The 24,488-nt window shown below is 45.2% G+C and overlaps 1 protein-coding gene across 1 annotated transcript in view; it reads right to left on the bottom strand.

Annotated features, from left to right (window-relative positions):
• The window catches only part of DENND1A (DENN domain containing 1A), a 428,365-nt gene that overhangs the window by 165,329 nt on the left and 238,548 nt on the right, over positions 1-24,488 (bottom strand). The window contains exon 11 of the mRNA XM_025051273.1: positions 11,894-11,995. Within this exon, the coding sequence (XP_024907041.1) occupies positions 11,894-11,995 (102 nt within the window). The remainder of the gene's footprint in view (positions 1-11,893; positions 11,996-24,488) is intronic.

The following is a 24,488-nucleotide window of genomic DNA, read 5'->3' on the forward strand; positions in this document are numbered from 1 at the left end:
AAATGGCATGGGGAAAATGTTATGGAAACCTGCAAGAGAAAGTGTCAAAGTGACATTCCAGGAGTGCCTCGTAGAACAAACGGGTTTTTGCCAGGCAGAGGAGAAGGAGGGGACCCTTAACCACAGGGAATGGCATGGAAGGAGCACGGGATGTGAGCTAAGGCAATGGGGAATGGGGTCATTCTCCACGTGGCTGAGAAACGGGGTGCGGGCAGTGAAGTGATGGCAGAGGAGCCTGAGAGGTGCTTGTCAGTGTGCAGCTTGTGAAGAAGCATGGATGCTGTGCAGAAGGACTGGGAACCCCCCCGAGTCTGGGGCGCTATGGGTGCTCTGTGAACGGGAGCTTTCTTCCCTCGCTCTCTCCCCTTTCTCAGTGCTCAGTGAACAGTGCTCAGCGGTTTCCCTGTCTCTTCGCATGCTTAGAAACCGCTTGGGTCTCCCTCAAAAATTCTGCCAAAGAAGAATAACAAGGTGAAGTGGCTTTAAGTGCATTAATTAAATTATTTGTGATCTTTTCATGCAAAGAATATGGGGAAGACAGAGGAAATATATGGTCCTGAAAATATACATTCGAATGTTTCAGAGGAGAGGAGGAAAGATGATTTTTTTCCATCCTAAAATGAATAATAAATCGTATCAGAGAAAATATAGAAAATAAAAGAAAAAAATGTTAACTCATAATTTTACCATCCTAATACACCACTATCACTGTTGGTAACTGGGAAGTTCTTTTCAAAAGCTTTTACTTCTGTGCATCTGGCTGTTTTTCTTCATTATACATCATTTAATATTCTACTTCTTTCACTAAATTGCATCCTTAGCATTTCCTGTGTTGCCCACGTTCTTCATAACCATCATTTTTAACAGCCGTAGAGTCCATGCCCCTGAAGAGTGGTGGGATTATCTTAATCGCTCCCCCCTGATTTCGGATGTTAAGGTTTCTTCCAACTTTGGTTAACAGAAACAATGCTATTTGGTTGGGTGGCTTTCTTCACTTAGAAGTATTTGCCAGGAAAAAAACCTTCAAAGTAGAATTATTAGGTCAAAAAGGAATATACATTTTAATGTACTATTACATATATTATCATATAAGAAACATGTTTTCAAAGAACACCAGTCAGGTTATAGAAAGCATGAAGTAAAAGAAAGAGTAAGCAGATGGTAAAGGCTTCCACATACATGTGCACACACAAAAGCCTGCAAATTTCAGGCCACAGAATATTAGAAATCTTGTTCCCCAGCGATAAAGTGTGGCACGTCCACTTCACTGGAAGCCTGGAAGAGTCTGAACTCCCTTTTGTGAAGCTGTCTAAAAGCCCTACACACTATCCATTGGCTCACACTTAACACTCTAGAAGAAAAATGGACGTTCTTTAAATTTTAGGAGGGAAGCAGATGAAGCGGCCTCGGTTAAATGGCCACGGAGGAAGGAGCGATTGTATTTCTGTTCTCCGTACCCACATGGATTGGAGATGAAGTCTGTACACAGGCCTTTAGATCAATAGAAAATGAACTATTCTCGTCATATTTCTCCTTCAAGATCCACAGCTAAGGAACAAAACGATATTGTCGGCAAAAGCAGCACATTTGCAAGCTTCATGGAACCCAGCAAAGTACAACAGCATTAACCTTGCAAATCTCACTTTTTTTTTAAGGTAGAAAAAGCAAACTGAGATAAGATTATGAAATTTAAGACTAAATTGTCTAGGTGCCTAATACCCTGCCTCCAAATTTTCCTCTTTACCCGTTTTCACAAATCATGTGAAAATCAGCAGAGCTGTTCTGAAAACTACTCAATATTAGAACTTCCTTTTAAAATTAATTTCCAAAAACTCTTCTTTTTTAAACTTAACTTTATTAACTCATAACTTACATTCAATAGAATACATGCATTTAAAAAGTACAGTTTGGTGAGTTTTGACTGCTGTATACATCTGTGTAACCACGACAAGGACACAGAACATTTCCTTCACCCCAAAATGTTCCTTGGTGCCCTTCTCAGCCAGTTCCTGCGTCCTCCGTCCTAGCCCAGGGCAACCATGGATCTGCTTTCATCCACTGTTTGATTGGCTTTCTCTCTTCTAGAATTTTATATAAAGGAAATCGAATAGCCTATTCTCACGTGTCTGGCTTCTTTTGCTTAGTGTTACATATTAATATACATACAAACTGTTTTGTGTACCACAAGCATGTTACAACGAAACACTGACTCAGTGATAAAAAATAAGGGATATGACACTGTATTCGTCTCCCAGCTGATGGAAATGAGGGCTGTTTCCAGGCAGTGTTTACTATGAATAAAGCTGCTATAAACATTTATGTACAAACCTGGATGTATTTTTTCACTTCTCTTGGATAAATACCCAGGACTGGGATTGCTGGGTTATATGGTAGGTGTGAGTTTAACTTCACAGAAAACTGCCAAGCTGTTTTCTAAAGTGGTTTTACCATTTTTAGGCTCCCATAACCAGTGATGAGAGTTTCTTCCAGGTCAGTTGTGCCACAACCTTGTCAACACTTGGTATTGTCAGTCTTTAAAAAAAAAATTTAAGTCAGATTTACTGAGGCATGATTCACAGACAGTCAAATTTAATGCTTTTAGTGATGAGTTGCATGAATTTGGAAAGATGTGTATAGCCATGTAACCATCGCCCCAACCTCTTGACAATCATTCATCTGATTTCTATCTCTATAGTTTTGCCTAGTCCAGAATGTCATATAAATGGATTCTTTCACTTAGCATCAAGTGAGATTCATCCGTGTTGTAAGACAGAGCAATAGTTAGTTTCTTTTCATTGACAAGTAGTATTCCACTTCATGGGCAGACGACCATTTGTTTATACATTTACCAGTTGAAGGGCATTTAGATCATTTCCAGTTCGGTGGTTACAAATAAAGCTGCTAAAAACATTCACATCCATGTGTTTGTGTTTACAAGTTTTCATTTCCTTAAGTGACCACCTAGGAGTGGGATTGCTTGGTCATATAGTGCATATGTTTTATACGTTTATAAGAAATTCATAGTCTTATTTTAGCCATAATGGGTCTATAGTGGCACCTTCAGTGTGATAATTAATTTGTACCCTCATGGAGCATCTTTCCGTGAGCTTATTGGCCATTTGGATATCTTTTATTGTCGAGGTTCTCTTCAGGTCCTTTGCACACTTTTTAATCGGGCTGTCTTATTATTGAGTTTAAGGATTCTTTATATATTCTGGATAAAAGTCCTTTTGCAGAGATATAAGTACTGAAATATTTTCTCTTGGTCTGTGACTTGTCTCTATTTTTGTAATAGTGACTTTGGATGGGATAAATTTTTTACCTTTTATGAGGTTCAAGTTCTCACTTTTTATTTTATGGTGTGTGCTTTTGAACTAGAACTAGAACTCTTTCTTACCCCAGGAAGATGTTCTCTTATATTTTCTTCTATTCATTTTATAGTTTTTCCTTCTATGTTTAGGTCTCCAATCCATTTTGAATCAATATTTGCATGAGGTAAAAGTTAAAATTCATTTTCTTCCCATATGGAGATCTAGTTATTCCAGTAGCATTTGTTGCAGGAAAAAAAAAAACAAAACCCCAAAACAACTATCTTTTCTCTATTGAATTACTCTGGCTATTTGTCGAAAATCAGGTTGACTATCTATGTGTAGGTCTAATTCTGAACTATTTATTCTGTTCTATTGAACTGTGTGTCTATCTACATTATCTACATTTACTATATAACTTTATAGTAAGTCTTGAAAGTAGATAATATAAGTCCTGCAACTTTGTTCTGTTTCAACACTGTTTTGGCTATTCTAGATCTTTCGCATATTCATAGATATTTTAGAATCAGCTCATCAAGTTTTTTTTTCCTTCCAAAGCCATCTGGAATTTGGGTTAAGATTATATTGAATTTATAGATTAATTTAGGAAAAATTAACATCTTAAAAATATTGAGTCTTCTAATCCAAAACATGGAATATTTCTCCATTTGTTTAGGTCTTTTAAATTTTTTCTCAGATATGTTTTATAGCTTTCAGTATACAAATCGTGCACATATTTTGGTAAATTTATTCCTAAGTATTTCGTGTTTTGTATGCTATTTAAACGGTACTTTAAATATTTCATTTTCAATTGCTCGTTACTAGTATACAGAAATACATTTGGTTTTTATACACCGACCTTATCCTGCACCCTTGCTGAATTCCTTTATGAGATTCTTTAGGATTTTCCATATATGTGATCATGTTGCCTGAATAATGACAATTTTTCCCCTTTCTTTCTAATCTTCAGGGCTTTTATTTCTTCTTCTTGTCTTAGTGAACTGTAGACCCTTCAGTACAATGCTGAATAGAAATGGGAAGAGCTGACATCCTTTTCCGTTCTCATTCACAGGGGAAAGAAAGCATTCGGTCTTTCGCCATGCTAGCTGTAGGTTCTTCCCAGACGCTCTTTAACACAAGGAGGATATCTGATTTGCTAAGAGCTGTTATCACGAACAGGTGTTGAATTTTTCCTAAAATGCATTTTCTGCATATGGTTTGATAAATCACATTGGTTTTCAAATATCTAGCCAACCTGTATTCACGTGCTCATGATGTATTACCCTTTTTATATACTGCTAGATTCAATTTGCTAATATTTCGTTAAAGATATTTACATCTGTATTTCGGAGGCATATCGGTCAGTATTTTTTTCTTGTAAATTCTTTCTTCGGTTTTCATGTCAGGGTAATGTTGATCTCATGAAATAAATTGGGAGGTGTCCCTTTTCCCTCTATTTTTTGAAAAAGTTAGTGTAAGATTGCATTAGTTCTTGCTTAAATGTATGATAGAATGAACTGGTGCAGCTCTCTGGGCCTGGAATCTTCTTTGTGAGAAAGTTTTAATTACAAATTCAAATTTCTTTAATAGGAACAGTGCTATTTTTCTATTTTCTATTTCTTCTTGAGCCACTTTCTATAATTTGTGTATTTTGAGATATTTGTTGAGATCATCTAATTTATCAAAATTATAGGAATAAAGTTGTTCATATTCCCTTATTTCCTTTTTTTTTGCATTCTTTTTTCCCCTTTCTTTTTAAAAAAAATATACTTTTTATTTTGCAGTGATTTTAGAGTTACAGAAAAGTTGCAGAGATAGTACGGAGAGGACCCATGTACCCCTCTCCCAGTTTGTTCCCCTTATGTATCTTATGTTAACACAGTACATTTGTCAAAACTAAGAAGCCAACACTGGTATATTATTATTAACTAAAAACTCCAAACTTCTTTGTGATTTCACAGTTTTTCATTTAATGTCCTTTTTCTATCCCAGGACTCAACTCAGAATCCCATACTGCATTTAGTTGTCACGTCGTCTTCGTCTCCTTTGGTTTGTGACATTTCTTCATTCTTTCTTACGTTTTTTATGACCTTAATAATTTTGAGAAGTACTAGTCAGGTATTTTAAATTTGGGTTTATCTGAAGTTCGTGCCATGATTTGCCTGAGGTTTTGGAAAGAACCCCAGAGAGGCCGCAAATACTTCTCATTGCATCATGTCAGAGTTACGGGATATTTATGACACCGCTGTGATGTCAAATGTGATCACTTAATTAAGGGAGTGTCTGCCATTTCTTCACTAAAGTTACCTTTCCCCTTTACATATTCTAGTCTGGGGATGTGAGTCACTAAGTCCAGCCCACATTCAAGTGTGTGCATATTGGGGGATAGGGGAATTGAGCTCCTTCTCCTAGAGAGGAGAGTATCTACAGATATTATTTGGAATTTTTCTAAAAGGATGACTTGCCTCTTATCCCCAGTCCACTGTCTTCTGCTTAGTGTTTGCATGGTTTATCTTTTCCAACCTTTTACTTCTCATATATCCGACTCTTCATATTTAAAGTAGGTTTTACACAGTCATACTATCAGGTCTTGATTTTTATATAATTTATCTCCTTTAACTGGAGATGTACATGTAATGTATTAATCAACATAGTTGTACATGTACATGTAATGTATTAATCAACATAGTTGGGTTATTCTATCATTTTGCTAACTTTTCTATTTGTTTCATCTGTGTATGGTTCCTTGATCCTTTTCTCTCAAAATCTTTTGGATTTTCAGTATTGGTTTATTAACTATATCTCTCTCTTATTTATTTATTTTTTTTCCTTAGTGGCTCCTCTAAGGTTTATATCATACATCTTTAACTTAATCGTCTACCTTCAAACACTACTAGCTTACATATAATTTAAGAGCCTTAAAACAGTTCTTCACCCATGCCCTGTCTTTTGTGTTACTGTTGTCATATGTTTTACTTCTAGGTGATAACACATAATACACTGGTATTATTTTCACTTTAAATACTCGATTACCTTTTATAGAAATTAAAAAATGAGAAAAGAAGTCTCTTACATGTACTGGCAAATTAACTACTTCTGGCGCTCTTCACTCCTTCATTCTTCCTTGTCCAAGTTGCTCAATGGGATCACTTTTCTTTCACCTGAAGAACTGCTGTTAACATTTCTTGTAGTGCCGCTGTGATGATGATTTCTTCCACTTGTTGTTTTTCTGAAAAAGTCTTCATTTTGCCTTCATTGGTGAAGAATATTTCCACTGGAAATGTCTCCACTGACAAAATTTTCCTTTATTAGTTTAAACATGTCATTCTATTATTTTCTGGCTGTGTAGTTTCTTACAACAAGTCTGCCATCGCTTCTTCCTTTTACGACGTCTATTTTTCTCTAGCTAATTTTAAGTTTTTCTTTTTATCGCTGGCATTAATTTCATGATGTACCCTTGGTGTGGTTTTGTTTGGGTCCATTATGCTTGAAGCTGAGCTTCTTGGAACTCTGAGTTAATTGTTTTCATCAAAATTGAAAACAAATTTGGCTATAATCTCTTTAAATATTTTTTCCTGTCTTTCCCCACCTTGCTCTCCGGGGACGTGAATTCCATGCATATTAGTCCTCTTGATGGTGTGCTTTGGGTCCTGAAGCTTTTCTTAAGCTTTTCCAGTTTTTTTCCTTTCTCTGCCTCATACTGGATAGTTTTTAGCGCTATGTCTTCAAGTTCATTGATCTTTTAAGCTGTGGTGTCTAAGATCCTTTTCATCCTATCAGTGAAGTTCTTATTCCGGTTATTACGATCTCACCTCGCGATGTTCTCTTTCGTTCTTTTTATACCTTCTGTTTCTCTCCTCATTAAGTTCAGGCCTTCCTTCAAATCCATGAGCATATTTATAATCTTTATAATATCTACTGTAAGGCCCTTATCTGCTAATTCCATCATATCTGTCATTTCTGAATTTGTTTCTATTGACTAATTTTCCTCTTGGTTACGGGTTTCATTTTCCTGAATCTCAACACGTCTAGTACTTTTTTGACAGGATGCTAGTTACTGTGAACGTTATGTTGTTGAGTGTTGGATTTTGTTGTCTTCTTTTAAAGAGGGTTGCAGTTTATTTTGACAGGAGGTTGAATTTCTTGCATATCAGATTGATCCTTTCAAGGCTTTTTTTTTCCCTTTAAAAAAATATTTTTGTTTAAAACTTTTTATTGAAGTTTAACACGCATCCATAAAAGTACAAATATCATTGGTGTTCACCCACTTAACTGGCACTGAGGTTAACAAAAAAAAAAAAAATCACATTATCAGCATCCCTGAAGTCCTCGCTTATGCTCCTCAAGGCTTGATTTTAAGCTCTGTTCGGGTAGGGCAAAAATGATCTGTACTTTGGAGCTAATTTAGACTACTACGAAGACCTGGCCTCCTGGGGTCTCTGATCATTATCTTGAATGATCAACAAGACCTCCTTATTCTGGCTGGTCAGAGCTTGAATGATTCCTAGTCTGTGTGAGCTCCACCCTACAGGTGGGCAGATCAGTCTTCAGCAGATTAGCTAGGGGGACCCAATCAGATTTCTGGAGCTCTTTCGCTGAGTAGCTCCCTCTTGTCTGGTGCTCAGACCCACAAATTAAAACCACCTCTCCCTCAAACTCAGATCTCTAACCCGGCAAGACCGCTGTACGTTGCTGGGGATCCCCATCCTGGCCCAGGGTCCGAATCGTAGGCATCGTCCCCCTGCTTCCTCTCTCTCAGGGATCACACTCCTGCACTCTCTGTTGTCCAATATGTGAAAAACAGTTCTTTTCATATTTGTCCTGAGTTTTAGCTGTTAATTGTGGGGATGGGGGGTGGGGGTGAGGGTGGGAATCTAGTTCCAATTATTCCATCATGGCTAGAAGCAGAACAAAGGCCTCTTTTAATAAAATTTCCAGCACGGATGCCATGTTTTGCAAGATTTCATCTACCAAAATAACCCAATCCATATGTCCCCTCCATCCTTCCATTTATCTATTCAGTGGCTGCTAGATCCCTGGGAAACAAAGATGAATAAAACTTGATTCTTGCCCTCAAAGAACTCACAATTAAAAGAGAAAGCCAGAAATGTGTAATAAATTATCCTGCTGGATGGTAAGCACGGTTATACAAGCAGTACAAGGGGCTGTGGGGACACAGAGGGAGATACGGTCAAATCCACCTGGAGAGGTCAGGGAAGGTTTTTACAGTCTAACGTTGAGAGTTAAGTCTTGAGGAATGAGCAAGAGATTGACAGATGGGGCAGGATATTTGGGACGCAAGAAACTCTGTATGCAAAGTACGAGGTTATAAAGCAACATGTAAGCTTGGGAGAAATGCGGACGTTCTAGACACCTCTGATACGGGGTTCGAAGCAGTGAGGGGAGAGAGCTGAGGCTGTGGAAAAACGGGAGCATCGCACCATGAAGGAGGACGCTGAGTACCGCGCCAGTCACCATCCGCGTTGTTCATTCACCACCGCGAACTGCACCCATAGCACTCGCAGGGCATGAATCACACAGAGCATAGACATTACATTGTCACATCTACCTTATGAGGAAACTAAGGCTCAGAGACCTGAAGTCATTTTGTCCAAGGTCACACGGCTACTGAGTGAAGAAGCCAAGATGTGCGTACGAGGCTCTCTGACTCCAAAGCCCACAAAAGGAATTGGCCTCTAATCTATAGGCACTGGGATGCTATGAAAGGATTTTTTCTTTAGAAATTTTTTAAAAATTAAAAAAAAAAATAATAAGTAGGAAGGATATCTCGTCAAATTCATGTTTTAAAAAGGCCACTCTGGTGCATGAAGAAGGAAGGGCTGGGGTGTCCAGAGCCAGTTCAGAGACTGACGGGAACAGTGCTGGAGAGAAATGAGCCTGGATGAGGCGGCATCTAGGGGGGCTGGAGAAGAGGACCCGAGAATCACTCAAGGAGCAAGTCTGTCAGATGCAGTAACCAAGCAGCTTTGGCAGAAGGAAAGATTACGAGGTCAACTGCGCCTGTGCTGACGAAAAGGACTGAACGCCGGGGATGCGAAGCCGGGCGGGACATTTCTCCTCTCCAGGACTCAAGGGCTCCACAGCCTTCCAGAATGAAGGCCGTGTGGTCCATGGAAACACAGTGCGCGTCCCACAGACCACGCTCCCTCCCCACTGCGATCTCTGGAGTCTTTCCCGAGTCTAGAGCGCCATGCTGGGAACCGCTGCCATCCAACGTTCTCAAGCCCACCACAAACCGGCCTGGAAGCCAGGAGGCCCCTCGCGTGCAGGCTGAGGACGGGGAGGGAGCTGTCCTCCGACCCCGGCTGTAAACGGTAACAACAATTTCCCGGAAAACAAACGCGGGTGCTATTTTTCGCGCAGTGACCACATGTGCGCACTGTGCTGAGCACCTGATGAGTGCTGCCACCTCCTTTGGCTTAGCAATCGTGCTGAGGCCTGGTATTCCTCTTTTCCTAATGGGAAACTGAGGCTGAGAGACGGAAAGCAACATACCCCAGTCACTCCGGTTCTTTGGGGCCACTTCGCTGATCATTTAAAAGGCACCTTGGAATGTGCCACCTTCAGAAAGCCTCCATCCCCTTCTCCCAAACTGTGTCGCCCCCTGGACCCTTCTGCGCCTGATTTCTACTTCCTCTGTGGCCCGCGGTTTGGTATACTGTGATGCGTATGTAATTTACACACCTGTTTCTGCTAATGGACTTTGCTCTTTGAAGGGGAGGCCTACGTCTGCTGCGTTTCTGCCACTCGATGCCCAGCAGGGGGTCGGAGCCCCGCAGAGGGGACCAGTCAGTCTTCTCCACGGTTTCTGGGCCCCAGTCACTCATCCTGGGTTGCCCCAGGCCCCTGGCCATTCCTTACACCTGATATACCTCAGGCTCACTCACCACATTCACTCAACAGTTGCAAGGTCCATACCTAAGTCACCTGTGGCTCAAAGGAGGGCGCTTTTCCACTGAGAGGGAACCAGGGTAGCATTCCCTGGACCAAAAGAACTCAGATTACGGTTAGGAGGCCCTGAGATGCCAACCATGCACCCTGTTCTGACATGATGAAAAGCAAACCTCACAGTGTCTGGTACTTTTATCCTTCCTACTTCTGATCTCTCTCTCTTCTCTCTCTTCTCTCTCTCTCTTCGATCTCTCTCTCTCTCTCATTCTCTCTCTCTCTCTCTCTGCCTCAGAGGGGGTGGGGCAGTGGACATCGAGTAGAAGCAGCACAGGCTCCGGGGTGGTCCAGAGACTGCGGTCTCACCCTGTCTGGCCTGTGGCTAGGCACGTGCTCCCTGAGGTCCTTCTCTCCCTGTGGAAAGGAGAGAACACCTGCTCCACAGGCTGCGATGCGAACCGAATGTGATCCCGAATGCAGAAGGCACCGCGAGAGGCAGTGGGGCAGGTGGCTCTGTGGAGTGACAGAGTTGGGCTCACTTGTTGGCTCCCCCTCTCTCTAGCTCTGTGGGTAAAGTGGGAATAAGAAAAATACCTTCCTCAGAGTGGTGTGAAGAGGAAATGAGAGGTCAATGACAAGTGCTTGGTACAATGCTTAACACGCAGGAAGTCCATGAATGGTGGCCGTTGTTCACTGTGCTACAAATGGAACATCTTTACAGAGCACAAATGACTCTCTCAAAATCTCGCAGCGAGTTAAGAGTAGAGGAGGATGAAACCTTGTTGCAAGCCATCCGTCAGCAAACGGCAATGTCTCCGGAGACCCAATGCCGCGGTGCCACTGGCACTCTTGGCAATAACGGAGCAGCTGTGCCCACCAAACCCAAGTGACACAAACCCAGCCCCAACTCAGCAGCACGCTCCTTTCAACCTGGAAGCCAGAGTAACTCCACATACCATCCTGCAGGCAGAGGGAGGTCAAACCAGAAACACCAAAACCGTGCTTCCCAGTGAACCCTAGTCCTCATACAGACAATGGGGGACACTGGGGGACACTGGGTCTACTCAACCAGCTGCTCACGAGGCCGCTCTGAGAAGCAACATGAGACGGGTGTGAGATCACGTTAGCCTGGCAAGCGTGGCAGGCAGCAGCTTTTTGCTAAGTAGAGAATACATTCTGTCTAGACCTGAGGTCACAGAGAGATTTAGGGAACATGGAGCCGCCTTCAGAGCACTGTCAGCAGATACCCTGCGACGTGGGAAAATGGCTGCGTTTGATGATGGTCCAGGAAAGTAATGTAGGTTTGAAGTGCCCCAAACTGCTCACACTGAAAGCCCTCCCGCCTACCACAGGGGACGCTGCCCTGCTCCCGGGACACGGCAGTGTGCTGGAGAGGGATGGCAAGACCCTCAGGCTCCCATGGAAGGGGAGGCGTCCAGGCCCTGGGGTCACTTCACAGCCTTTCAGATGAAAGTTATGGGAACAAAACAAGACTAAAGAACGAACCACCTCCCGACTTTCTTCACTGAGACAAAGGTTGCAGAGAGAACAGAGAAACCAAGTGTCCTTCCTAGCCACAGGAAAGCCACAGCCGTCCCCAGCCTTCCCCGTCCCCACAGGGGCATGTCACATTCACGTCACCGCAGGAGTCAGAACCCCGAGGGCTCGTGACCTACCACGTCGTTCGGGAGGCTCTGGAGGTCGTCGAAGGGGGTTTCCAGGGTGTTGGTGTCCACGTTCAGGATCACGACGTCATCCAGGGCCATGTTTCTGACTTTCTGTAAATAAAAGTTCCAGAAGAGAAAGTCGCTGAAGCACTATAAGACACAGATGTCTCCCCCACCCCCGCCTGCTCTGGGGAAGGGGACTAGGGGGAAAAGTGACATTTGGCGAAGGCTTACTCTGGGGCAGGCCCAATGCGAGGCCATTTAACTGTCTAAAAACTTCATGAGCTTGAACCGTCATCCCCAAGCCCCAGGAGCAGAAAGGTTTTCACAGACATGAAGTTAACGTGCCGCGGTCACACGGCTAGGGAGAGAGCGTCATACCCCAATGTCATTTCCCCCCACATTTCTCTCTTTTTTTTAAGAAGAAGCTGAGACCTAAAGCTCTGGCCCAGGACTCTGACGTGCGGCTTGGCTCTTAGGACACCTGTGTCCGCTCCCGCTCTCATTTACAGGCCACCTGCCCAGCTCTCTTGTCTCTCGTCATGCCTGGGTATGGAATACGGTGTGTGGCCTAGTGTTAACATGTTAACGCTTCCCTTACACATTAAATTTGGTTCCATTTTCCACAGAAATCCAGCTAGCGAACCATGGCTCAGAAGCTGTGGCCATGAGCCTTGATTCCACTGGTCCGGGGAAAGGGAGATTCGCGCCTCCTGGGTGTTCGTGTTCGGCGGGGGCGGGTGATGGGGGGGGAGGGTAACGAGCTGCCGTCTAGAAGCAGCTCTCCACGGTCCGCAGGAGTATGAGACTGCACGGCCCGAGGTTTCCATTTGCACGCACACTGTTTACCCTCTGCTAAAATCCACCTCCATTTTTCTCCTGCCTGCCCCCCGCTCCCAATCTCATTCAATCCTCTTACCTCATCATAGATCTGAGCTCATTTCTTTAGACTCTAGAACTTCAGTACTACTGCTCTATTTAGTTTTGTTCTGTTTAAGGAGAAAGACCATATAATTTGTCCAAACTGGGACACTTGGGATATAAGAGAGAGGATATATGCCAGGCAAAAGGGATCAAATGGGACATAAGGTCGCCCTATACGTAAGGGATCAACTTCATTATCAGCCACAGTCTGAGCTACTGCATCTGACTGTGCAAGCGTGTACGGACGGCCCAAGGATGCCCGGCCAGCCAAGCCGGGGCTGAAATCTGCCAGCCCGCGTGCCTGCCGAGTGGCATCGACAGGTGTGGTGGTGGTAGGAGGGAGGGGACGCCTTTTCCTAATTCGCTCAAGAGCATCGTACCGGCTAGCGATGGAGCTGGGCGTCCCGACGGCTGCGAAACCGAAGCTTGCGAGTGCTCTGGAAATGGGCAATTATTACAAGGTACCAAAAGCCCACTGGTGCTTGTTCTATGCTTTACTCACTTTATCTCATTTAATTCTCATCAAAGCCTACAAAGCGCATGTTATTATCCTCATTTCATGGAACTTGTGGGAAATGAGGTGCAGAGAGGTGAGGTGAGGGGCAGAGGCAACGCACGCCGGCCGCCTCAGCAGCCCATGCTGTCTGCACCCGACACCAGCCTCCTGGTCATTAGACACCCTCAGTGAGACTGAGCTCCCCGTAGCCCTTGTCACTCCAAACCCCAGGACCCAGGTGCCTGCCTGCCTTCCTAGGAGCTCATCTGTTTGGCTCACCACTGGGTAATAACCAGCACAGACAAAATGAATGGCATTTGGCAAGTGCTCATTAATATTGGTCAACATTTGTTGTCTCAAACCCCAGCCTCCAGGACACAACTTGGTACCTGAGTAAACATTTCCAGATTCCTCCCGGCAGGAGGGTGGAGCCCTGCTGGTCAGAAGCTTCCTGAGGCTGAAATAACACTCCCAGAGGGCCAAATCCTGGAATCCCTCCACTTAGGAACCCAGGAGTCTCAAACTTCTGCAGCTGACTTCTTCAAGCCCTCGGGGGCTAGTCCACAAACCTATTATCAATTCGTAAACTTGAACTAAGTGCCTACTATGGGCTGAGACCCACACAGAAGGGACTAGATGTCCTCCTAAGAAGTCAGTCGTTAACTGACTGCCTCACTCGCAGGGGAAAATGCTATCAGCAAACAGTGTCCATAACAATACACATCACTAGTGTTTCACAAAGCACAGCCCCCACCGTGCAGATGAGCTCACTAAGACTTGGGGGGAATTGCCCAGGGCTCTTCAGCCGCCTCCCTTTGAAATCCCACAGGTTAAGTACCTAGCAGGGAGCTAGCAAGGTGCCGCAGCAAGTTAGAAAACAGCCTCAACGACAGTCTTTGTCACTCATATCACACTCCGGAGCTCACACGGCAGTCACTGCACAGTCACTGCACAGACTCTTTCGTTTTCAGCAATGTGGCTGCGGGTGAGGTATCATCATTCCCGTTTCGGAGATGAGAAACTGAGGCTCAGAGGGGTGAACGGGTTTCCCCAAGGCCATGTGGCTACTCCGTGGCTTCTTCATCTGTAAGATCAAGAGAGTGGCTGTGACCACCCTCTCATCACTGTCCCCGGGCTGCTGCGAGAATCAGAGGTAGCGTGTGCCCGGTGCTGGGCACATGCAGCTACTAATAAGGAGCAGCTATGACTTTATAACATGCACATCGGCCACGGCCAGTCCAAGAGGCAATGGCCTCAGGGCGAAACCTCTGTCCCCTTCCTGGCAACCACTGGGCTCTCATTTCAAAGACATGGGCCCCAGACACAGAATCAGCAAAGGGACTCCAAGGGCTGAGCCACAACGAGTGGGGGAGGCCTCGAGGACTGAGCTGAGGGCTGCCGCACCCCAGAATCCCTTATCCTGCTGCATCTGACCTTCCGAAGAGCTGCAGAAGCGGGGAGGAGGCCCTGGCCGCTGGAGTGAGGGCTCAGGGGCTGAGGGGCCCAGAGAGGAGGTGCTGGTTCTAGACCAGAACTGGCATTCCTTCTGTGTTCCCAGTGGGGCCCTGGCAGCACAGACGAGCCCTCTGGGCCCTCCACGGCTGAGCTAGGGCAGGTTTTTGATTTCTTCCCACTCCTGACTGGAGGACTTGCTGGTTAAGCTGTGTGGAGTGTTTACTTTTTTAACAATGGCGGCAGGCTGAAGGAGAGGAAAAAGCCTGGCCCTTTTTGCTGACCTAGCGGGCCAGGGTCCCCTTAGTAACCAAGATGCCCAAGCACCAGGCTCCAAGCAGGAGCTGGGTCAGCATGGTTTCCTCTTAGAGGACAATGCCACCCCCCATCCCCCGCCCCGCCGGCAAGGACTCTTCCAAAGGGGCTGGCACGGGCTCAGGGGCCTTCCTGAAGCTTAGTGTCCCTGAGGCAAGGATCGGAGGCCAGCTCGGCCGAATGGTGCCTTACCCCTGAAAGGCACAAAGAAACAAGGGAAAAAAAACAAAAACGAAACCCATAAAAACGCTCACACTATGGGTGGGGTGGGAGGCGCTGGTGAAGAAGGAAGGTGGGCCATTCCGGGGTGCCAGGTCCTTCCACCCCGTGCATGGTATGAGGAAGAAACTACCATCTCCACGGTGACGACGAGGAAACGAGGCTCCAAGAAGTCAAGAAACTGCCCCAAATCACATCGCTACTGAGTGGCACTTTTGAACCTAGTCTGACGACCCACTCGTTCCGAAGGTGTCCCCAAACCAATGCTCGGACACGCAGTCAGGCCAACATTCCCAGGACCTGCTTTCTCTTGTCTTTTGTATCATAAAAATTACACATGCCTATTGTAAAAAGAAGTGGGGAAGACAGAAAAATTCAAAGAAAATTATGGTTACCCTCATCCCTCTATTTGGAGATAAAATAGAGTGCTTCCTTCGACATCCCTCTCTGCTCCATCCCTGCTTTTAAAAACACAGTTGGAACAACTCTTCATGTTTCTGATTTTCTCATTGCCATATAAGCCATGCTCCGCTTCATTAAAAGCTTTGTAAAGATCATTACTAATTGTTACAAAATGTCTAGCTTCGCGGAAACAAACTCAACCAGGCCCCTTTTGTTGGCTGTTATTTCCAGTTGTTAAGAAATTATTACACGTAATATTGTCGTGAAGTCCGTAGGCACAAAGCCCTGAGCTTCAGGATGGATTCCTGGAAGAAGAATTTACTTTCCACTTCTTAAAAAGTGTTCCTCTCAAATTCGACTTTGAGAAAGATAGCTTTACTTCCAATTATTTTAAAGTCATTTTATCCACAGCTTGTGTTTCCTACTCCAAGTGAAGAAAAATCAGCAAAGACATGAGCAGATGTCAAAATAGTCCTCCAGAAACCCTACCCAATTAAAGCACTTACTAGTCCCGCAGCACACCGAGGCGGCTCTCCGGTAGCTGGCCCCACCGACACATTCTCTCTCTTTTTAGTTACAACATATGCCAAAGCTCCTGCCAGCTGCAAACCGTCCCCTCACCAGACTCTATAGTCTTTTTCTCAGAATGAAAAAAAAGAAAAAAAAAAAAAAAACCCCGACACACACACACACTGGCTTTCCAAATGGCATTCTCGCACAGAGAAATACACAATAATGGCATCTTCCCATAAATACTGTTAATCGGAAAAGTTTTTCCCTTTATGCTTTGGCACAGAGGGACTTAGCTTGACCCCTGCCTTTCAGGACAAGGAAGGGAAAAATCATAGTATGGGAGGTGGTTGGGGCGGCCGAGAGCACATAGGCTCTAATGTAAGTGTCACCTTTGGATTGTCCCTTACCTCGTGGATTGCCTTAGGCAATTCACCCAAACTCCTATGTGCCCCAGGCTTTCATGCGTGAGGTGGGCATCGTGACAAGACCCACCTCACAGAGTTGCGAGGACAAGTGAGTGAGTGTCAAAGAGTTCACAGGATTCTCAGGACCTCCAGAACAGGAGTTTGGCCAGCAGTGGCTCTCTTGCCTGTCTGTTCCCCTCTCCTTCAGAGGTTCCTGAGAACTCAGCTGGGCCTGGCTAGGGGCAGTCCAGAGGGCCTGAGGTAGCAGGAAGTTTGCCTTTCCCTGAGGTCCCTTGTGCTTAGTCCCACAACCAGAATAAAAAGTCAATCTAGAGTTATTTCTACAGGTATTCAAATCTTCCCCTAGTCTGTGGGTTTCTTGGGGGTCACCAGCCAGATCTCTGTACTCTCAGCTCATATCCCAAAGCAGGCAATTCTTGAATGAATGAATGAGATACGGTACAGCCTGTAAGCGGAGGGCACAGGATCCAGAAGGCAGTCTGAGTTCTAGCTCGGCCCCACCCAAGAGCTGTGTAAACTGCGGTGTTTCGCTCGATCTCTCTGTGCCTCGGTTTCCTCCTCTACTGGGGATGGTAGCAGCGCCTGCCTCACAGGCTTGTTCTGTGGATTAAATGGGTTAACGTTTTTAACGTACTCAGACTGGTACCTGGCACAAGAACAGCTCAAGGTAAGCATTTGTTAAATCAAAAAGGATGATCTTTTGAGGGTGATGGGAATATTCTGTATCTTTATTGAGGTGGTGGTGGTGGTGGTTTTATGAATATCTAAAACTGTCAAAGTTAATTGAATCGCTATAAGTGGATGGTTTATTGTACATAAATTATACCTCCAATGAAGCTGATAAACACACTAGTCCTATGTTCAGAAAACAGAATAAAATCACAAAGGACAGTAAAAAATAACAATGCATGAATGGTGGTGAATGAACGCTACATGACAAGATAATTTTTCCCTGGGCCGTTACCCCAAAGCACATTTCGATTTGCAGCTGTGTTTGGTTCCCTGCCTTCTTCTTTTTTGTCTAGCCCAGGATTTTTTAACTTTGTTTTTCACTAATTCCCTCTTAGGATAAACATAAAAATCCAGCGCCCCTAGAACTCTGAAATTGATCTTAGTAATATAGATAGATAGATAGATAGATAGATAGATAGATAGATAGATAGATAAGGTTTCCCTAATATATATATATAGATATAGATATAGATATATAGATATAGATATAGATAGATATATATCAACTATACTTGTTCAAACTAAATCCCCCACCCAGGTTGGGAGTGACCCTGCCTGTCCATGGAGAGGATTGGGCAGCTAATGACAAAAAGGAGGACTTAGAACCAAGTCACACACTGAACAGCGAGGCTTTCACTGGCCATGTAATTGGGGGGTCCAAGGAGTGGTCAGGAGCACGTGGTGCCCCCCACCCCGGGTGAGGAAGCCGTAGGCGGGAGGTGGAGAAAAGCAGCGGGTCCCGGGCCTGGAGGGGCAGGGGCCCACTTCCACCGCCGCCCCCTCGGCTGAGGGCCGGGCGCCCTCTCGGGGATGGAGGCGGTGGGCCGGTGAAGGGGCACGCACGACGTCAGTGAGCCAGCACGCAGCAAGTCTTCTGCTGTCCTTCGCCGGGACCAGCGCCAGGGCAGAGCTGAGCCTTATCTGCCCCTCTACCCCCAGGGCCCGGCACCAGGGCCAACACAAGCAGATGCTCACTGACTGGAGAATGAATGAGACGCTGTGGCTGCAGCCACTCTACCAGGAGGCAGGCCTGGCAGCAGGCGTCAGCGTGAGCCCAAGCGGGTGACATGAGCCCAACGCAAGCAAACTGGAGTCTGCTCAAGGAGGAGCAATGGGAATAACAACATGACGGCAATGACAACAACGTGTAAAGTTGTCACGATTAATTAGTGTAGAACTAATTCACAGTCGGCACAAACGTAAGCTAGGAGTCACCGTGATGGTTAAGATGACCATGGGTTCTGGAACGAGACAGCCAGATTCAAGCCTTGCCTCTGCTACCATGTACCCTCCAGCAGGTTCTTTACTTCTGAGTCTCAGTTTTCTTACTCATAAAATGGAGAAATACTACCTACTCTACAGTTGCATTGTGAGGCGAAGTGAGCTAGCTAATATGTGTAAAGACTTGAATGCAGTACCTGTTTGCAGTAAGTGAGCAATAAATGCGGAGCCATAAAAAGTGAGTTTCTATCCTTGCAATTTCAAAGCTGTATCAGTAACACGGATTAGAGTTTCAAGACTAAGAATCTAAACACCTGGTTTTCAGACCAAAGGTTACTCTAAACTACCACCGCCCTATCGTTCTTCTATGTCCCAGGGATGCGGTATGAGCCCGCTCTCTGGGGCCAGACTGCCAGGCTGACTCCCAGCTCTGCCAGTTACCACTGTGCCACCTTTGGCAAACCCTTTAACTCTCCTGTGCCTTAGTTTCCTCATGTGAATAATGAGATCAAAGTAGTGCTAACACCCGGGATCATGGTCACCCTTCGCTCGGAGGAAGCGCAACTACGAGGGGGCACGAGGGGCTTCTGGGGAGCTGGGAATATTTTTTTTAATTTAATTTAATTTTATATTAGTTTCGGGCATACAGCACAATGGTTAGACATTTATATAATTTACAAAGCGATTCCTCCAATTACTCTAGTACCCACTTGGCACTACACACAGCCGTTACAATATTATTGACTATATTCCCTATGCTGTACTCCACTTCACATCCCCGTGACTATTTTGTAAACACTAATTTGTACTTCTTAATCCCTTTACCTTTTGCACCCATATTTTGTTTCTTGATCTGGTAGTGGTTACATGGGTATGCTTGCCTTGTAAAATCTTATCTTGCTGTACACTTAGGATGAATGTAGCTCTCCTTATAAATCTCATCCTTTAGTAAAATGTTTACGAAAGTAATACAAACTTCACATGATTATTATGGTGATTAGATGAGTTAATATATAATACTTAGGATAGTGGCTGGTATATGACAAGCACAGGGTATTAACTATTGTTATGGAAAAACAATATAACAATAATTCTGTTGATTGAAAGGATTCAATCTAGAATATTTTTCACTGTCGGAAAATTCGTTGGTAAAGTTAGTAAAGGCTCCAGAACACACATGGCTCCTTCGCTCTGTTCTGTGCCCTCTCCAGGGAAGAGCACAGCAGCGACATCCCTGGGTACCTTCTGAGAGATGCTGGCGTCTGGACTCAGCATGGTTTGGTTGGGGAGAGGAGCAGTGGTATGAATCGGATGGACTGGGCTTTGGATGTTATCCTCTTAAGTTGCTCCTCGTAGGACCCGGGGCAGGTTACTTACACCTAGTAGAACCTCAGTTCTTCATCTATAAAATGGGGCTGTAACCACATGCCACTCAGAATTGTGAGAGGATTAAGTAAAAAGAAAAAAAACAACGACATGGAAATATTTATTTTGCACCTATATGGCCATGTTCCCATCTGCTCAGGGTGCTGGCCTTGACCACCGCAGGCTTTCTCCCTGCTGTAGTGACCCCTGGGGCCTGTAAGCAAAGTGTCCTCTCCTGTGGCCAAGCCAGCACCTGAGATAGCACCTCTGAAACCAGCAACTAGGCCACGAAGCAAAGGGGACGGTCCAGACACACTTCTGCAAGGACACCTTGCTCAAGAGGACGCAGCATCCTCCTGGAGCAGAGCGCTATCACACCCACAAAACGCTCTGCTTTGCCTCAAAGAAAGTCCAGTTCCTCCCTCTAGAAGAGGGACAACGGACATGGCTCCTGACATTACACTTTATTTATGTCTCCCTTAAGTCTGACTTCTCAGCAGCTTTTTTTTTCCTTCCAATTTTGAAAAGTAGATATGGTTAAAACTAAACCAAAAATTACAGCTTAATCGTTTGTTAATCCAAACTTTATCCTAACCGACTATTGCCGGGCTTCACGCCGTCACCGCTCAGGCCAACTCCACTCCTAGCTGTGCAGCACCGAGCCGCAGCGTCCCTCTCAGTGGCCCTCACAGCAAAACGAGAGCCACTGGCTGATGTGTTCCTCCCATGGCCCGACCCTGCACATGTACCATTTAACATAATCCTCACGACACTCCTGTGGAGAGGCAAAGAAACTAAGGGTCAGAGAGGTAAAATAACCTGTCCGAAGTCCTCTGGTTTAGAAGCAGTGGAGCTAAACCCTGAACCCAGTCGAACACCAATGCTTCTGTACTACCCCGTCATCTTCTCAATTGCTCTGACACGTTGTTTCAATCAACAGACTTAGGGAGCAACTGTAACTTACTAGATGTCTGTTAGGCACCTAGAGAGGAATATAGAGCCCTCGATGGCTTGGTGGTTGGCCCAGGCCCCACTAAAATTCCCAGGGGAGAGGCTTTCCCACAGAATATCATACCCAGTGGATAGATGAGAAAATTAAGGCGAAAGAGATTAAACAGTATGCCCACGTTCTCACACTGGTGTTTGTCAGAGAAAGGATCCGAATCTGGGTTCCTCGTGCCAATGTTCTTTCCACTAGACAGCACACAGAAAATGTGCTCAAACGCACGCGCATACACGAGTACGCAACAAAGAACAGCGTGGGGAGCCAGAGGCCTCTGCGGAGGAAAGGAACGAGAAATAAGAGAGAAAGTGGCAAGGACAGGAAGAGGAAAGGCAAGTATTCAGGGACTCTAAACCCTTTATTCCCTCCCGAAAGCTCGGATATACAAAGAGGGAAGAGTGACATTTCCCTTCCCTTCCTCAGGCCCCAAAGGTCACTGAGCTGCCAAGCAGTTGATAAACGTCGTGGTTTTTCTTTGGAGGCAGGAGTCACTGATTTGCTCCTTCCTGCTCCGCAAAATTAAAAATCTAAGCCCGACAGTTCAGAGGAGCCCTGAAAACACCGCTGGAATTTCCCAGTGCGCTTTAAACAGAAACAGAAGCTTGGCAGGGGAGGGAAGTGCTGTAAGCACCTCGCGGGTCAGGCCAAATCCGCTCCTCTCTCGGTAATAAGCACTGACTCTCGTGAACACATCCAGAGACTTCCAACCCGGGTTGTCAAAGGGGCTATTTCTTCCATGGGCTAGTTCTCCTTCCTGACCATCCAGCCACTGGACATGCTTCGTTCACTCATTCATTCATTCATTCATTCATTCGGTCAGTCATTTCCTGTCAACTTTACACTAGGGCTTAAGGACACAGAGATGACTAAAACAGGATCTCTGAATTCCAGGGGCTCCTGCCCCCCTGTGGGAGGGTGTGGATAGGGCGTGGTGGACTAAATTATAACCAATAAACAAGAAAAAGCACCGTAATACGCAGCAGAACAGACCTCACTCTGGCGGAACATCCCCACTGACACGGGGCACGTCCGAGTCCCTCCCGTGCACGGTCCTGGGTACAAGGTCGGGAAGTCCCCAAGGCTGGTGTCCTGACTCACTCAGTAGCTGGGTAGCTTTAGGCAAGGCCCTTCAACTTCACCTCCTTCAGTGTCCTTCTCTGTGAGATTGGGGTCATGGCCCTAACCTTCAGGATTGTTGAGATTACCTTGGAAACTGCGTTTGATGGAGGGCCAGCAATAGGCAGAAGCTCAGTGAGGGCCAGCTGGTCTCCTTCTAAGCGCTCGGCTCTGTCGGCTCTCCTGGCGACTCCCTGCAAGTCCACCTCAGAGCAGCCCCACCATCCAGCCGGGCATCCTCCCCGCCCTCAGAACGGAGGCGTGAGCCCATGGACACCTCTGACTCTGCTGGTGTTTGCTTCAACCTGAAGCGTCCTCCCCACTGCTGGAGACTGCTTCCTCATGTGTAAAAAGAGGACACGGAAGGTGTCGACACTTTTCACCACCGCTGCAAAGCCCAAAGGAGAGATGAGGTGGCAGAGCACTCGGTAAGATGTGAAGACGGCTCAGGCATCAAGCACCATGATTATCTCCACCCCACAGGGCCCTGCTCTTCTACAAAGCCTTCCTGACTAGTCCTGCTCCCATGGAGAGTTGCCTCCTCTGGGCCTAAGCCAAGTACAGTGAGCAACATACACGTAAAACTTGTCTAGTGATGTTTCTAAGTATTTCATGTGTACTTTTCACTTTTCCCTTAAAATAATTGTTTTAATCTTACTATATATTCACATATACTGCAATAACACCACTGTCACCTATAAAGTACTGCAGAGGTTTTAAATACTATATTTTTAAATGTATTATCTCATCGCTCCTCAAAGCGATTTCATGGAATAGGTATTGTTATTCTCATTTTACAGAATAGAAAACTGAAGCTCTTGCCCCTGGAGTAAGAACAGAGCTAGGAGCTGAGTTTGGGACTGCCGGGTCCCAGAGCCTGGTCCCAGAGCCCCCTCTGCGTAGCCCCCTCTACTCTCCTGGCTCAGCAAATATGAAGACCCTGACCGTGTCACACATTTCTCTTATAACCTCCATGGATGGAATTACCAGAGACTAGATACATAACAGTGAACAGACCCTGAAAGCCAGGTTGGTACCATACTTTTCTTTTGTACACGTTACATAACAAAATAACTGGGTTTGAATTCTAGTCCTGCTAATTATGAGCTGTGTGGCTTTGGACAAGTTACTTAACCTCTCTGTGTCTAGATTTCATCATCTGTACCACTGGGCCACCACTACTAGAGCACAGACTTGTGAAAATTAAATAATGAATGTCATGCATCTGGCGGTATTTCAAAAATAGTAACCATCCCATTTGAAACGATGAGACTTGAATTTAAGAGTTTCACTGGGGGTATTGATTCCCTACTTCCAAAATGGTTTGGGGTTACCCTCTCATAAAACAGGGCCTCACTCCTCCCACATAACTGCCACTTGCCATCATTCATTCATCGCTAACCATAGAAAACCCGGACTTCCATCTCCACCTGCCTTTTATTTGAAATGTCAATTTTTAAAGAGTGGAGAGGTTGGAAACCCAATTTAACAAGCACACTGAAACATTGTTTATTACCCCCATAAACATGGCTTAGTGAGAATTACGGACTTAATCAGAGTGAACTTATCTCCTGGTGAAAAGGAACACTTTAAATTTCAGAAATGGCACCTTCACTGTGAAAATCTCTTAACTTTTCAAACAAACTACAGGGGGTCTGAAACATATGGGCAGTAAAGGAATAGCCATTACTGTGATTCGTCTTGCCCAAGAGCCAAGGATCCCTAAAGGTCCATAACAACTTTAAGATCGAGGGAAAATATTTGGAAAATCATATTCAGGGGACATGTCTCTAAAAACACCCAAAAGGTCTGCCGAGTGGGAAGTAGTGTGTATAGTTGCTTGGAGCGGCCCAAAAGAAAGGCCGCTGGAGCATGAGACAGGGGCCGTTTCAGAAGCGGCAGCACTGGGAAGTGCACCTCGCTTCCTGTGCGTAAGATGAAGCATTTAGCAATAGGTCATATTTGGTGACCTGCTTTTCAGAAGAGGCGCTACCTGAATCCCAAAGGCTGCTAAATGGTTTGAGTGCTTTTTCTCTTTTTTTTTTTAAAAAAACAAAAACAAAAACAAAAACAAACTATTCCAGAGGATGAGGTGCTGCGAACCCCAACTTCCCAATCTGAAGCTTCATTAGGGCAGCTCTGATCGGTCCAAGAAAGGTTTTCATAAAGACGCCCCATTTTGCAGAGAATGCGTCAGCCTGGCTGCCAGAGGCAGGAAAGGCAACAGATATAAAATTTTATTATTTCAATGCCCCAGTAGCGGCCAGGAGGACTTAATGAAATCATCAAGATTTACAATCTGAAATAGCTATTGCACAGACAGATATGGTTAAGGGAGCTGCACCCTCTGACCTTTCAACTCTTTGATCCTCACACAGCAGGTGGCCTGGAGCCCCCTCCTGGGCATCTTCTCTCTCTTCC

Source organism: Pteropus alecto, unplaced genomic scaffold, assembly GCF_000325575.1.
Source record: "Pteropus alecto unplaced genomic scaffold, ASM32557v1 scaffold67, whole genome shotgun sequence".
Lineage (NCBI taxonomy): Eukaryota > Metazoa > Chordata > Mammalia > Chiroptera > Pteropodidae > Pteropus > Pteropus alecto.